The following is a 15,403-nucleotide window of genomic DNA, read 5'->3' on the forward strand; positions in this document are numbered from 1 at the left end:
CCAATGAGTCAATTCTTTGCATGAGGTGGCCAAAGTACTGGAGTTTCAGCTTTAGCATCATTCCTTCCAAAGAACACCCAGGGCTGATCTCTTTCAGAATGGACTGGTTGGATCTCCTTGCAGTCCAAGAGACTCTCAAGAGTCTTCTCCAACACCACAGTTCAAAAGCATCGGTTCTTCAGTGCTCAGCTTTCTTCACAGTCCAACTCTCACATCCATACATGACCACAGGAAAAACCATAGCCTTGACTAGACAGACCTTTGTTGGCAAAGTAATGTCTCTGCTTTTGAATATGCTATCTTACCAGAGGTCAAATTACCTTGTTTACCTACCTGTATTTGTCGATTGTCTCCTCCTGCTTAGATGTCAGCTCCTTGATGGTAACCCTCAACATCCTGGTCACTATTGTGTCCTTGGGGACTTCTGGGAGCAGTCCATGGCACCAAGACGTTCCCCACTCACACTGACTTAACCAAGCATGAGAGGGTGCACCTCTGTGTACCAGGCAAGTACAGGCCGGGCCCTTATTCAGAGCCATAATATTCTGGTGCTCAGAAGACCTTCTCTTTACCTAGATGGCAGCAAACCTGACCCAAATCAATGTGAGGCTATTTCAAGTCTTTGTGTATCTCACTTACTGTGAATATGCATGCAGTTTGCTGAAGAAATATTAAAAAGTGTTTCATTAAGGGATTATTCTGGGCTGGGATCCCTAAAAGCAGAGCCAGAGACAGGACTTGGGTGCTGGTGGTTTATTTGGAAGGTGATGCCAGGAAGCAGGAATTAGGGACTGGGGAGAGTAAGATAGGGAGAGGGAGAAGCCAAAACAAGGGTCATTGTCGAGGTAGCTGCAGAGGAGCGATCAATCCTCTGGGACTTCATGAGTAGCCTGGAGTATTCGCCTGAAAGATGGAGTCTACTAGGCACTTACCCACCTGCCCCTGGGCCCTAGCCGAGGGTTACCCCAAGGAGCTTCCACTCTCCGGAACTTCCCAGCCACACCTGAGGTGGGACCTGTGCGCACGAGGCTGAAATCAGAAGTGGAACTGAAGACCCCAGTGTGAGACACCTCCAGACCCTGTGGGAGAATGATGAAGAATGTGGCATAAGCACCAAATTACCTTCTTAAAATCTGGAACATATCTGGCCCCTAGGATTTCTGCTTCCTAGAGGCAGAATTGCTCCGTTAGAGCAAAGTTTTAATAGATCAACCAAGAGCCTTCTGGAATGGCTCTCTACATTTCACACCACCTCTGACCCAGTCAGCAGCAGATGTGATAGCTAAGTAGGAATTTTAAGGGCAGGCGCATTAGTGCCTTTTCTAAGAATTTATTTCCCACAATATTCACTAATACTGTGTGTGTGTGTGTGTGTGTGTGTGTGTGTGTGTTTTAAAACAATCATTTGTTTCAGGTAAGGAACCTGAAAAGGTCATGGGACACAGAGATTACACAATTCATCCAGATTGCCATAGCTGGTAAATCCAAGGCAGGAGTCCAACCCAGGTGCGACATTAACCACAAGGCTACACTGTCTCCAATGATATAATCATCTTTTAATTCTTATCAATATCATAAGTGAAAAGTAACAGTTTATTGTCATTTTATCAGTTAGGATTAGGCATGGGTACAAGTAACAGAGACCTAAGCCAGAAATGTGTTGCTCAAGTAAAATCTTGAGGCTGATAGTTGAGAACTGGCATGGTGGCTCTACTCCACAGTGTCAATCACTCAAGCTCCTTCTCTTATTACTTCCCTGTGTATGATCTCTGTTCCCAAGATCTCTTCTCAGTCCAGTATAGCTGCTGGTGCTCCAACCATCAAGTCCTGTCTTCCAGTCACAGGAAGAAGGGATAAAGACAAAAAGCACTTACCAGTTGTCTTTTCAGAAGATTCCTGGAATCTGCTACTTCTCATTGGCCAGAACTTGGGCACATGGCCTCACCTAGATGGGAGACTATGTCTTTATTCTAGATGACCCTGTGCCTAGCCAAAAATCAAGGGCTCTGCTCCTATGGAAGAAGGGAAGGTAAATTGGAGAACAGCCTGTGATCTCTGCCACACTGGAGGAGTACACAAAGAACCCTTTGTGTGTCTCACTGTGAGTCTTTGTGTATCTCACTGTGAATGTGTAAGAGCTCTTCCCCTTTTCACTTCTTCACCTCAGAATTATCTTTTTATAGTCTCCATTTCTATTGCATTAGTTATTCTCATTTTTAATGATGCTTCTTGTGGGGAACTCATGACTGTAACAACAATGCTTGACTCTAAGGATTTGTGTCCCAATCAAATGGAAGACACAGTGGTGGACCCAGCTCAGCACCTGACTCATCTCAGGTGCCCTGCAAATGTTGACTTCCTTCCCAAGGCAGGGGTTGCCCAGTGCTGGTGTGTATCACAAGCCGCTGTAGTGCTAAGAACTCAGTCTGGGACTCACTGAAAGACAGGAACTGGGCCTGTGGTTTTACTAAGTTCCTGAGGTGAGAACAATGCCCAGCAAGTTTGAGTTTGCCCTAAATTGTTAGCAAACTTCTTTATGCTGTCATTCTCTTCCTCTTGGTGGTCTGTAGTAGCGCAAATGTGGCTGGTCTCTCCTCCATTCAGCCGCCCCCCACACACATCTTGAAGAGATTAATGAGGTCACCCACAGAGCCTTCCCTTTGTCAGGCTAAAACCCCCATTTTCTTACATGTCCATTGTCTGACAGGATTCCCAAACCTTCCAAATGGTATTGTTCTCAGAGGGGCTCCATTGGGTCAACCTCCCTCCTGGAATTGACCACAGCTTCTCTAGGTGGGGTCTGGGCAATACAGAAGAGTAGGGAACCCTCACCTCCCTTGGCCTGGACCCTGTGTTTCTATTAATGTGGCCCACAGCTGCATCAACCCTAGAAGCAGCTGTCACTCTGTGAATTGACTCTGAGCCCAAATCTACCACGCCCTCCACAGGTAGGAGTGACATGTTGATGGTGTGTATCTGCATATGGCTACAAGTGACACAAAATCCCTATTCAAGTCAAGTTCCAGCTAAAGAGACATCATCTCACATGAGAAGGCAGAGGCAGACAGACCCAATGCAGTCCTCAGGTCCATTCTTCAAATAAGGGTCCTCAGGTCCATTTCTTCAAATATTCTCTTTCCATTTGGCCTTCCTGGTGTGTCAACTGTGCTCATAGAGAAGGGCTTCGTGGCCACAAGGCTGAAATGGTTCCAGTATCTGCATCCCAATTACATACAACAAGGGCATCCAGGAGAACACAGAAGATCCTTCCCCTCTCAAAGCCCACCAGTAGGTTTCCTTCCCTTGGTAGGAAATGGGTCATGTGGCCATTCCTAAACCAATCACTGGCAAGTGGGGGGAGCGGTGGTAGGGCCACCATGATTGCCCAGGCCAATCCACATTTGCCTGGAGCTAGGGGCAGGGCCATGTCCAGTACTGAGTGTAGGTGGGGAAAGTTCTCCTGAACCTAAGGACGATTCTTTTAGGGAAGGTAAAGGGAAGAAATGGAGGTTCAGGGGGAAATCTCCAGCAGAGAGAACAGCGGGTTCAAAGGTCCAGAGGCATGACTGGGTGAAGGGTCTTCTCAGCCTGGCTGATGGAGGCAATGAGATTATTTAGACAGATGAGGGGCACAACCAGATGCATGCCCATCATGATCCCTGTGCCCGTTTCAAAGAAACAGACTGGGGCCTGCACCCAAGGCAGGGAGGCCAGTTAGGAGGCTGCTGCAGTGCCCAGGTGAAGGATGCTGTGCTTGGACTACAGGGAGAATGCATACATGGTGTCAGATTCGAGGTGGGTTTTCAGAGTCAGGTCAGTAGGATGTGCTGCAGCCTCAGACCTGGGGAATGAGGGGGAAAGCTCAGTAAAGAGGACCCATGGTGCTGGCTTGAGCAGCTGAGTGGTGCCATTTACGTAGGAAGCAGATTGTTTTGGGGGCTGTTGGGGATGTCTGGGTCGGATATGTAGCTGAGAGTCATCAACATATGGATGGTATTTGAAGCCTTGGGACTTCAGAAAGTGTGTTCAGGAGGGAGTCAACGAAGGGATGTTTTCGTGAGCCCACACCTTTCTCTAACCATTGTAGGAATCCAAGAGACAGACAGACAGGCCAAGATTAAGGTGTACTAGAGAGGATGGACTTCAGACGCCTTGAAGATACCATCTGTAGGACCTCTGGACCTAAGCAAATGCAAGTAGGGAAGGAGAGGGAGAAATTGAGGTAATTTGCAGGTTTGGGCTTCAGAGAGGACTGGGTGGTACAAGGTTCAACATTAACCATTAACCCTATAGGCTCTGCCCTGCCAGGGCCCAGGCCTCCCCCAGAGCCCACACTGAGGCCTCCCCACACCCTGCTCGTTCCCCTTTTCTTTCATCCCACTCTGAGATTCTCTTCCTTTCCCTCTTCTGGTTTAGAGCTGCCCCCGCATGCCTCTGGCCCCGGGGTCTGTTTCTTTTGGACAAAGCATGTGCTCCCGCTGCTGTGTTGGCCACTCTGTCACACCCTCTTCCATTCAGCTAACATTCTTGGCAGCCTCCCTGGGCCAGGCCCTGGTAGCACTGTTCCTCGGCTCTCAGGTCTTCAACACCTCCCTACAGCCTGGGAGGTGGATGCAGCTATAGCTTTATTTCACAGAGGTGGAAACTGAGGTTCTGCAGTTGGGGAAGCACTCTAAGGTTCGCCATCCAGCCACCATACTCCTTCTCTTATCAGAGCCATCCCTGGCAGTCAGTCCAGCGATTGGCTCTAGACTGGCCTGGGACATATCATCTATTGATGGCTATTGAGAGGCAGCCAGGTCTGGGGCAGGGACATGATCTGGGGGAATCTGGCCTTGCCTGTGTTAATCAACATCTGTTGAGCCTCACTCCCCTGGTCTGTACACTGGGGATAAGAAACACATTTAATCTCACAGACATACTGCAAAGATTTAACAACCTAATGCCTACCTCATGGTGCTACTGTGAGGTTTAAATAGCTGAGCACAATGCCGATACACAGTGAGGTCCTCCAGGGCAGGAGCCATGGACCACTCTCCTTCCCACCCCCCAAAGCAGCCCGTGGCAGGCCTGGTCCAGTGACAGCTCAGGGACTGACTATCAGGAATGGATTGCATTGGTAGCGGGGCTTCTATGCTCAGGTCCTAAAGCCAGAACAGTCCTTAGGCTAGAAGTGGCCGGGCAAGGGGGACCCATGGCCCAAACCTGGGGTTGCTAGGATCAGAGTTGACAGCAGCAACACCAGAGAAGTGGAAGGATGGGGTGCTGGAACAAGTCTGGGCAGGAGACAAATGAGCAGAATAAAGAAGGATTTTCTGAGAAGAATTGCCATGAATCCTAACTGCAATCTAGATGTACTTCAAGAGAGCAAAGAGCAGCATTCCTCTTTTATTGTTGTTTGACGGGGAGGCTAGGCTGTTTGGAATAGTGTTCACTTCAGAGACTGAGCCACACAAGGCCCGCTTGTCTACTAGGGTTACAGCCCAGCATTCATGCCTCACCTGAAGAACTTTACAAGTAGTTAAGGGGTGGTAACATCCGGCAGCTCCCATGCCTGGCCCTTGCCCCCACTCTCACCCCCACGCCCCCATTCCCCACCCCCGGAGGCCCTTGTTCTGCCTCAGCATCTCTCAGCTCCCAGGAACCAGAGGCCGTGTCTCCTTGAGCTTTCTCCACTGCATACACCAGCCAGGGCCAGGGCTCCACCTAGCACATAGGCTCGTGGGTTGACCCTCAGAGTAAGAAACTAGGAAAACCATCTGGGCTGGGGATTCCGCTGAGCAGCAGAAGAGGGAAGAAGAAATTGGCGATTTACTCAGCAAGGCAAAGGAAGGACACACCCCAAATGCAAATGGCCTTTCTGACTTCATCTGATCCATGCCACCTCTCTTCCCTCAGAAACCAGTTCCTTCATCCTCTCACTCCTCCAGGAGACAAGAGTCCAGCCTCCTAACCCTTGTGCCCAAGCCAGGCCATATCCACTCCTCTTTCCTCCCCTTTGCAGTGTCACTCCCTCTCCTATGACTGGCTTCCAAGCCCATCCTGCTCCTGCCCAGACATAAAAAAGCAAAACCATTTACTCATCCAACACCATTTATTGAGCCTTTTTTTCCAAACAGTAGGCTCCTCCTCCCACCCTTCACTTAGGGCACCCTAAGCTCCCCCAAGCTGAACCCCTCTCCAAGTGCTAGTAAGGCCTGGGCAAGAATACAAAGGGAAGCTCAAATACTGTAGGTCTAAATATTTAAGTTATAAATCAAGCTTAGAAATCATTAGCACATCCTCCTGCTTTGACAAATATACCTTCATAATGACCTAGGAAGATGTGAATTTCAAATCCTTGGATGCCTTGAGTGTGGTGGCTCTGGGAAACCAAGCCCCCATTTTCTGGCCCACCACAACCCCTTCTCTTCTCTTCCCAGTGCTTTCTTACAACTTAAGGGGTCTCACATGCATGCAAATAGCAACCCCCCAACCCATACATCTAGACTGTGTCCACACTTCCCACTCACAGCTACCCCTTGGCCATCTCTTGTGCCCACGTGGAGACGTGCTCACCCTGAGCAGACAGACTGTGGAAGCAGGCCTAAGACCAACTGGACAGATGACCCCGGCATCCCAGGTTATTTCAAGCAGGATCTAGAATAGGGAGACCTTGGGCATGCACATGTTGGCCCTGTAGACTCACTGCCCTGCAGGGAGGAACAGGGTGCTGGAGGCAGGTCAAAGCAGGCCCTCTGATGTGTGTGGCCCAAGGCAGGTCCCCTATTGATGCTAGTCACATCTGCCTCCTTCCCTTCCCTTGTCTGGGGCCTAGTTGAAATAGTGTGAGGCCTGACCTCCATCCTCCCAGGTCATACCATACTCCTTATGACTGGGAAGTTTTTCTCCCCCATCCCCTATTTTCTGGACTTCATTCATCTCATCTTGAAATGAGGAATTTGCACAGATATATTAGAAGTAACCAGAATTCTAATAGAAAGAATCAGAATGCAGGGTCTGATAGTGCTTAGGACATCTTACCTCAGTCCGAGGCTCAGGATGGCCACAGGTCCTAGGCCTGAAGCTGGCCTTCCTCTGCTCTCTGTTGGCCTACAGATTGAGATGTCCTGCAGTGTCCTAACTGGGCCTCGGGCCTTTGAGCGCTGTCCTGAGGGAATGTCTGGATGAAGCTATCTAAAGGAACGAGCGAAGCTTAGGAGTCAAGTGGGGTGGGGTTCCCTCCCAGGCTGCCCCTGATAAGCCGTGCCAGCTCAGGGGAATTTCTATTTCTGACCCTGTTCCATTTCCCAAATGTAAAGCGGAGCTAAAGCATCTACTTCCCAGAGTTGCTATGGGAATTCGATTTAACTTGGTTTGTACAGTGGACAGGCGGGATTGGCCCATTGCCCTACAGCGTACCTCCAGGCACTATAGAGGCCAGAAAGCTAAAAACTGGCCCAAGTAAGACGCTCTTGAAGCTGAGTGTCGGGCAGATTCGGTTCTGCAGATCAGGGGCTCTTTGCAGAGATGTGGAAGGAGGCAATGAACCAGAGGGTATACTTCGGTGACCATCCCCTGCCTTAGCAGAGGAACCTTCAGCCCATCGTCAGCTTCCATGGCCCAGTATCCACTGGGCCACTGTTGTCCTGGCACCAGCAGCCTGGATCCTGCTAATGGACCAAGGGGCAGCTGCCTCCTAGGTGACCCAGGTCTGCACTGTTACTTAGAAAGTCAATCCAGAAAGCACAAGCTCGAGTCTGGGTCTTCAGCTCGCCCGATAATTCTCTACAGCTCTTGGTCCCCCTCTCATTAACTCTTCTCCGTTTCAACTGGTTATAGAAAATTCTGTTGTCTTCAACAGAGTCCAGGCCAAATTCATAGCTGTTGTGTCTCGCTAATACGGACAGGGACCAGAAATGGTTTTTGTATTGACTAGAAGAAAGAATGGATGAGTGGGTTTTACCTCCTGGGCCATTATAGATTCTGATGCGGAGGGGTGGTTGCTGGAGGAGGAGGTCAGGAAAAAGGCAGGCAAGAATACTGAGGACAAGGACTTTCAGAGGCTACAACTTCCAGGTGTTCACCTCTGTCACTGTGACTCCCTCACATGTGATCTTGCTTAGTTTGGCAAGAACCATGACGACCCAAGACAGGCTGTCAGGGATGTCATGGGGGGAGGTATTTCAGTCCAAGAAAGGAGATTTGGGGTGGTGCTTCCAATTCCCATGGGAGCTGGGCAGGAATGGATGTGATAGACTTGGCATTGTGGAGAGAGGACAGATAGGCCTGGCAACCCAGGCCTACGGGAGGAAAATGGGGACCTAGGCCAGGCAGAGAGGCAGCCTTGGGCCTCATGTGGAGGGTGGACTGTGGAGACCCAGTCACAAACCCCTTCGGGCACCAGTGAGAGAGTGGGGAGGGAGTAAGCCCTGAGTTAACTGCTGATGAGGGTGGCAGCATCAGAGACCCTGCCACCTTGGCTCACACATCAGGATGTCTCGGGGCCAAAGACAAGTGTGAAGGGGGAAGACACTCTGAGAGCTAAGGACCCATGGAAGGAGACAGTAGCTGAGTTCCCAAGATGGCAAAAATGAGAGCAGGGCTAGGAACAGAGAGTGGGTGACCCATAGGAGGGGGAAGGACGAACAATGAGTGTGCCCAGAACTGTCACATCTGACCTGTATCTTTCTTGCAGGTAAAGAGCCCTGAGAAGGTGGCTCCTGGGGGCTGAGTCCTCACCCTGAGCGAGACTACAAATGCAGAGGCTGAGAAGTGACAAATTGGGACCTGTAATCAGGCAAGCCTTTCATACAGTTCATGGGGTTCTCAAGGCAAGAATGGTGAAGTGATTTGCCATTCCCTTCTCCAGTGGACCATATTTTGTCAGAACTCTTCACCATTACCCAATCGTCTTGGGTGGTCCTGCACAGCATGGCTCATAGTTTCATTGAGTCAGACAAGGCTGTGGTTCATGTGATCAGTTTGGCTAGTTTTCTGTGATTGTGGTTTTCATTCTGTCTGCCCTCTGAAGGATAAGGATAAGAGGCTTGTGGAAGCTTCCTGATGGGAGGGACTGGCTGTTCAGGTATCTGGGTCTTGCTCTGATGGGTGGGGCTCAGTTAATCTTTAATCCAATTTTCTGTTGTTGGGTGGGGTAGTGTTCCCTCCCATAGGGGTAATGGTGATAATGGCGACTTCCTTCAAAAGGATTTATGCCAGCATGCCAGGGCTCCCAGGACTGTTGTATTCAGTGTCCCTGACCCTGTGGCAGGCCACTGTCGACCCACACCTCCACTGGAGACTCCTGGACACTCACAGCCAAGTCTGGCTCAGTCTCTTGCAAGATCAAACTAGTCAATTCTAAAGGAAATGAGTCCTGAATATTCACTGGAAGGACTGATACTGAAGTTGAAGCACCAATACTTTGGTTACCTGATGCAAAGACTTGACTCATTGGAAAAGACTCTGATGGCTGGGAAAGATTGAAGGCGGGAAGAGAAGGGGATGTCAGAGGATGAGATGGTTGGATGGCATCACCAACTCAATGGATATGAGTTTGAGCAAGCTCCAGGAGTTGGTGATGGACAGGGAACCCTGGCATGCTGCAGTCCATGAGGTTGCAAAGAGTAAGACACGACTGAGTGACTGAACTGAACTGAGTCAGGGAAGCGGGATGAGTTGGGGCCAAGAGAGTCCAGACCCAGAACTGGATTCTCCAACCTCACAGTCTAGAAAATAATGAGGAAAATACCTCAGCTGCTGTGAGACCATCTTAAATAGCCTACTGTTAGGGAGCAGAATTTGAGGGCTTTCCTGGAAGAAGGGGTTAGCAGACCCCCATCCTCACAGCTATGGCATAAAGAGACCTCATGAATGGTAAGGGAAAGGCAACTGGAACAGGTGGCCCTGAGCCAGAGCCGGGCTGGGGGACCCTAGGCCAGTCCCACCTGCAGGCCTGAAATGACAGAGCCTGTGAGATTCCACCTGTTCTTCTGAACCCTCTCCCACACACCTGTCTCCCTCCCCCTCCACCCAGGGGGCAAGTTACCAGGGAAGCAGGACACAGCTGCTTGAGAAGAGCTGACGAGCAGAGGGAGACCACGGCCTGGGCTGTGACCACCTTGGGACAGCAGCACAGAGGGTGCTTGAGGGCAGCTTGGAGGGGACAGGATACAAGCTGGGGCTCCAGCCTGGGTCTTTCCGGGGAGCCCCTCCCCCCAATCCATACCAACTCCCAGGGAGGCAAAAGGCTTCAGGAAAGGCCCATGGGCCAGGAGCCAGGGGGGCCACAGAGAACACGGACCCCAGGTGGGGCTGCCGAATGTCTGAGTGTGGCCTCACTCATGGGGAAGAGCTCAGAGTCAGGGAGGCCAAATCCCCTTACAGCAATCCAGGCTGAATCCAGGAGCTGCCCAGAGGCAGGGCGTTGCAGCAGTTGGAGAGCAGAGGTCTGGGAAGAGAGGGGGAGGGGCTCTGAAACCATTTACCACAGATTGAGACTTGAACCCAGTCAAAACCCTGCTTGGGACTTGAACCACATGACTGGGACTCAAACCCAGCCAAAACCCTGCTTGGGACTTGAGCCCAGGTAGCTGGGACTCAAACCCAGCCAGAACCCACAATACCTGAGGACCTAATGAAGCTCGGGTTCTTGATATCTCATCACAGAAAGAATTCAGTGAGAGACAAAGTGATAGGTAAGAAGTGGATTTATTCAGAAACAGAGAGAAGCACACTCCACATACAGAGTGTGGGCCATCACAGAGGGCGAATGCAGTGGCTGTGAACTGTGGCATGGTTAGTTTTTATAGGCTAGGTATTTTCATATGCTAATGCGTTGGAGGACTATTCCAACTATTCTGGGGAAGGGGCAGAGATTTCCTGGATTTGGGCCGCCTCCCAGTCCTTGATCTTTTAATAGTGCCTTGGAGCTGTCATGGCACCTCTGGGTGTGTCATTTCTCTTGCTGATTCAGGATCAGGGTCTAGTCTTGTCTGCCATCTTGGTCCCATTTGATTCTAATCAGTTTATGTTGTGTCCTTGGGCTACGTTATTCTTTCAAAAGTTGTGCCTTGCCCCTTTCCCTCCTGTTACAGCTCTGCCTACAGGGGAGACAGAGAGACTGGGGCTTGGAGCTGGGCTTCAGGCTCCTCCACTTCCCCTTCCCTATCCAAGTTTGGCAACTTAGCCTGAGGTCACTGGATGAAGCCTGAGCTCCATGCCTGTCCAGAGAGACAAGTTCCATCTCTTGATCCCTGAGAATGAGCAGGGGTGATTCAGAACCATGGAGAAAGGGCCCACAGACTGCTGTGGTCGGGCAACAGGAGACAGTGCAAGTAAGAGGGGTCATGTGCAAGCAGAGGTCCAGTGAAGCCTGGAGGCTGACCTTGCCTTGGCCTGAAGGAAGAAGCCTATGGGTCCCCCAGATACTCCAAGCACTCAAGGCAGAGATAGAAGGAGATGCCTGGAACCTGTCACAGGACACTGGTGCCTCGCTCCTGGGAATAAGCTGAAAGCTGGCTATACCCTCCAATTGTCACTATTACTGCTGATGGGCAAAATCTAGACACCTTCCTGAAAGAAGGCGTTTCTAGTCCCAACAGGATGGCAAGGGTCTGGAAGAAGGGCTGGTGGCCCAGCAGCAAACAGTAGTGCAAAGGAGCCTGAGGTCCCTGGATGAGGACCTTTGGGGTCCCCCAGGATGAGAAGGATATTTTCTATGCAGTCCCTTCTCCTTCCTCAACAGTGGGTGCCTTGGGTCCACTGCCAGGCCCTCCTTACTGCAGTTTGGGGAGATCTGGCTTTGGGACATGCACTTGGCTCAACTCACCTAGGAGTAGAGTGTGTGGGTCCCTGCAGCTCCCTGAGGCACCCAGTTGGGAGGAAGAGGCTGTGAGGAGTAGAGGGACCAGTTGGGGGGGTGCAGGCCCGAAGAGACGAGCAAGGCATAAGCATGGGCTGCATTTAGGCCTGGAAGGCAGCCCACCTCCCCATGTCCCACCCCCTCTACCTTCCCTCAAAAGGAAGACTTCATGTGACCTGGAAAGGTAATTCTCAGGTTGAAAGAAAGTCCTGGAAGTGTTGGGGCCTAAGAGAAGCACAGATCCAGGTCCTAGCTGCTGGCCTTACCATGTGTACATGATCCTTCTAAGAGCCTCTTTTCCTGAGGACTTTATTCCAAGTCCTTCCTGGAGGATAGGTTTGTAGACACACACACCCCCTCCCCCATCCTCACAATGACAGCAGGGGAGGGCAAGGGGGAAGGCAGCTGGGCAGGGCACCCTGAAACTGACCCAGGCTTGGGGACCTCTGAGCAACCCCAGCTGCAGGCCTGAGCAGATAGAGCTTGTGAGATTCTAACACCTGCTCCTCAGACCACCCCCAGCCCCACAAGCCTGCTCCTTCTCCTCCTCCTCCCATGGTGCAAGTTCATAGCGAACCTTCCCTTAGGAAACAAGACATGGGCTATATTAACCTAAAATAATAAAACAGCCAGTTATTCTACCAGCAAAATGGATTTATGTGGGAGCAGCCAAGAATTGCAACTTGGGGACTCTGGTGAAATACTTGTAAATCCCAAGAAAGTGAAGGAGAGGAAACTCTTATAGAGAAGGGGACCTAGGAGGGGCGGTTATAAACAAAAAGTCCACTGGAGGAAAACTGCTTTACTCTGGCTGAGATGTGACACTTAGCTGTTGCCAAGCCAGGGTCTTCCTTGGTGGCTCAGATGGCAAAGCATCTGTCTATGATGAAGACCTGGCTTCAATACCTGGGTTAAGAAGATTCCCTGGAGAAGGAAACGGCAATCCACTCCAGTACTCTTGCCTAGAAAATCCCATGGACGGAGGAGCTTGGTACAGGCTACCGTCCATGGGGTCGCAAAGAGTCAGGCACGACTAAGCGACTTCACTTTCACTTTCACTTTCAAGCCAGCAGAAAATCTTCCTCCTGCTGGCAGTGCTAAGGTAGTGTCACCTCCTGCCGGAAAAGCAGGGTCTATCTCTTTCTGTTGGGATCAGTATTGATAGCTAATGGTACATGCCTGAGCATTCTCCCTTCTGGTCTCCCATGTCCATTTTAGTGAGGTTTCCCTTTATCACTTTTCACAGCTGCTTGGGAAGTCAGTAAACAGGGTGACTGGGACCAGGCTGTGGCCACCTTGGGACAGCAGCACAGAGGGTGCTTGAGGGCAGCTTGGAGGAGACAGGATACAAGCTGGGACTCCAGCCTGGGTCTTTCTGGGGAGTCCTTCCTAACCTCACCTCCCCAATCCACACCTCCAGCCTGGGTCTTTCTGGGGAGTCCTTCCTAACCTCGCCTCCCCAATCCACACCAACTCCCAGGGAGGCAAAAGTCCACAGGAAAGGTCCACGGGCCAGGAGCCAGGAGGGCCACAGGAAACACTGACCCTCGGTGGGGCTACTGAATATACCTGTGCGTGGCCTCACTCCTGAGCAAGAGCTCAGAGTCAGCGAGGCCAAGTTCCCTTATAGCCACCCAGGCTGAATCCAGGGGCTGCCCAGAGGCAGGGGGTTGCAGCAGTTGGAGAGCAGAGGTCTGGGAAGAGAGGGGGAGTGGCTCTGTCTACTGGGGAGACAGGGAGGCTGGGGCTTGGAGCTGGGCTTCAGGCTCCCCGACTAACCCTTCCCAATCCAAGCTTTGGCAGCTGAGCCTGAGGTCACTGGATGAAGCCCAAGTTCTGTGCCTGTCCAGAGAGACAAGGTGCATCTCTTGACCCCTGAGAAGGAGCAGAGTTGGTTCAGAGCTGTGGAGAAAAGGGGCCGCAGACCATTGGCAGCGAGTAGGGAGACAAGGTAAGCTAGGGCGCCTAGGTCAGGGGTCCTGCCAGGCCTAAAGGAGGTGGCCCTTGGGTCCTACAGAAACCTCAACCCCCCAAGGCAGAGGCAGGAGGCAGCAACCTGGGAGAAGCAGGGGTCTGGGAGTCACAAACCTGGGGCTGCCTCTGAGAACCAGGGAAGCCCCATAGGGCTCAATTTGAGGGTATTTCGGGAGAAAGAGCTTTTTGTTGTTGTGAAGGCAAAGTGGGAGCCCGGGGGAGGGGAATTGAACTAAGTGACTAAACAGAAGTTCCCTGGCTAGCAGCTGTGAGGGGTCACAGAATAAACTTGGAACTGTGAACACCTTCAAACCAAGCCCCGGCGGAGCTCGGGTAGTGGGGGCTCTTGTATATAGGGGGTGTGTTTGTGAATGTGGAGAAGGAGGAAGCGGTCCTGAGCTAGACAGGGTCAAGGTTGAGAGGACATGGGGGGGTTGACAGACTTTCTGGAGAAGACAGAAGAGCCATGTCACCTGCAGCTAGGCCCACGGGCACTGGTTTGGAAGAACCCCAATTTGGAGGGAATGACACAGAAAGTGTAAAAGTGGGGTGCCTCCTGGCCTTGGGCTCTTTCTATAGCACCCCAACCCCACCCGAAGCCTCAAGTCCTCGGGAGCCCCAGCCAGCAAGGTTTTACCCAAAATTGCCCACAAGGCATTTATTTCCTTACTGGATGAATACCGCCTCACCCCAGAAGGAATTAGAAGTAGGTACCAAATAAACATGTCACATTTGCCTAATTAATAAACATTTGTGTTGAGTGATCTGGGATATTTAGTGTTCCGGGTATTTTTGATGTTTGTCTGCTCTGTTAAATGTTAAAGCACCAGTGTCCTTGACATTCAAATCAATGATTTGAAAATAAGGAATTAGTTCAGAATTGTGATTTTCCTGGAAATACCACTAGTGTGATAAGAAGCTTGGGACGTGACAAGAACCCAGAGTCAAGCTAGGAGTAAGCGGAAACTTAGCAGGATACAAGATTCTTCACATAAATGAAGTATTGAAAAAGGAAATCAGATATATTAAATTTCCTGATATAGTTTTGGGAGAGTTAAGGACATTTACTTAATTACATGTGTACGCAGGACCTAAATTAACCCAAAGTCCCCTTAAAAATGAATGTTCAAATTGACTAGATTTATTCATAGAGTAACTTTTGCATTGAAATGAAAGACCATGAGTCTTTGAATCTAACTTTGTAAATAGTTCATTTTGGAATCCAAGTAACAAAGGAGCGAGCCTTTCTGTACCCAAAGGCAAAACTCTTTGAGGACACGTTCCAAACGCCCAGTAACTGTAAACTCCCTAACCCTCATGGTGTGGTAGCACTCAGGGGGGTGGGGGAGCTGGGGCAGCCACAAGGGGGAGGATCTGACCTGACCTGGACCCTGCTCCCCCTACACACATGTCCACACTTAGTCACATCTTTGTTTTTTCAGGAATAATAAGAATTTTCCAAGAGAAAAGGCCCATGCTGATGAAGAGAAACCAAGACAGAGTGTCAAAAGAAGGTAGCTGGGCTGGGCTGGGGGACCCTAGGCCAGTCCCACCTGCAGGCCTGAAATGACAGAGCCTGTGAGA

General features: G+C 50.7%; 1 protein-coding gene across 1 annotated transcript in view; it reads right to left on the reverse strand.

The window, feature by feature from the left end:
* Window positions 1–784: 784 nt before the first annotated feature.
* The window catches only part of ELFN2 (extracellular leucine-rich repeat and fibronectin type III domain containing 2), a 23,822-nt gene continuing 9,203 nt past the window's right edge, over window positions 785–15,403 (reverse strand). Inside the window, exons 5-11 of the mRNA XM_010860625.1 lie at window positions 11,813–11,872; window positions 10,367–10,432; window positions 10,031–10,137; window positions 8,661–8,732; window positions 7,543–7,649; window positions 937–1,079; window positions 785–791 (exon numbers count right to left, since the gene is read on the reverse strand). Coding sequence (XP_010858927.1) covers window positions 785–791; window positions 937–1,079; window positions 7,543–7,649; window positions 8,661–8,732; window positions 10,031–10,137; window positions 10,367–10,432; window positions 11,813–11,872 — 562 coding nt within the window. The remainder of the gene's footprint in view (window positions 792–936; window positions 1,080–7,542; window positions 7,650–8,660; window positions 8,733–10,030; window positions 10,138–10,366; window positions 10,433–11,812; window positions 11,873–15,403) is intronic.

Source organism: Bison bison, unplaced genomic scaffold (genome assembly GCF_000754665.1).
Source record: "Bison bison bison isolate TAMUID 2011002044 unplaced genomic scaffold, Bison_UMD1.0 scf7180017864468, whole genome shotgun sequence".
In the NCBI taxonomy this organism is placed as follows: Eukaryota; Metazoa; Chordata; class Mammalia; order Artiodactyla; family Bovidae; genus Bison; species Bison bison.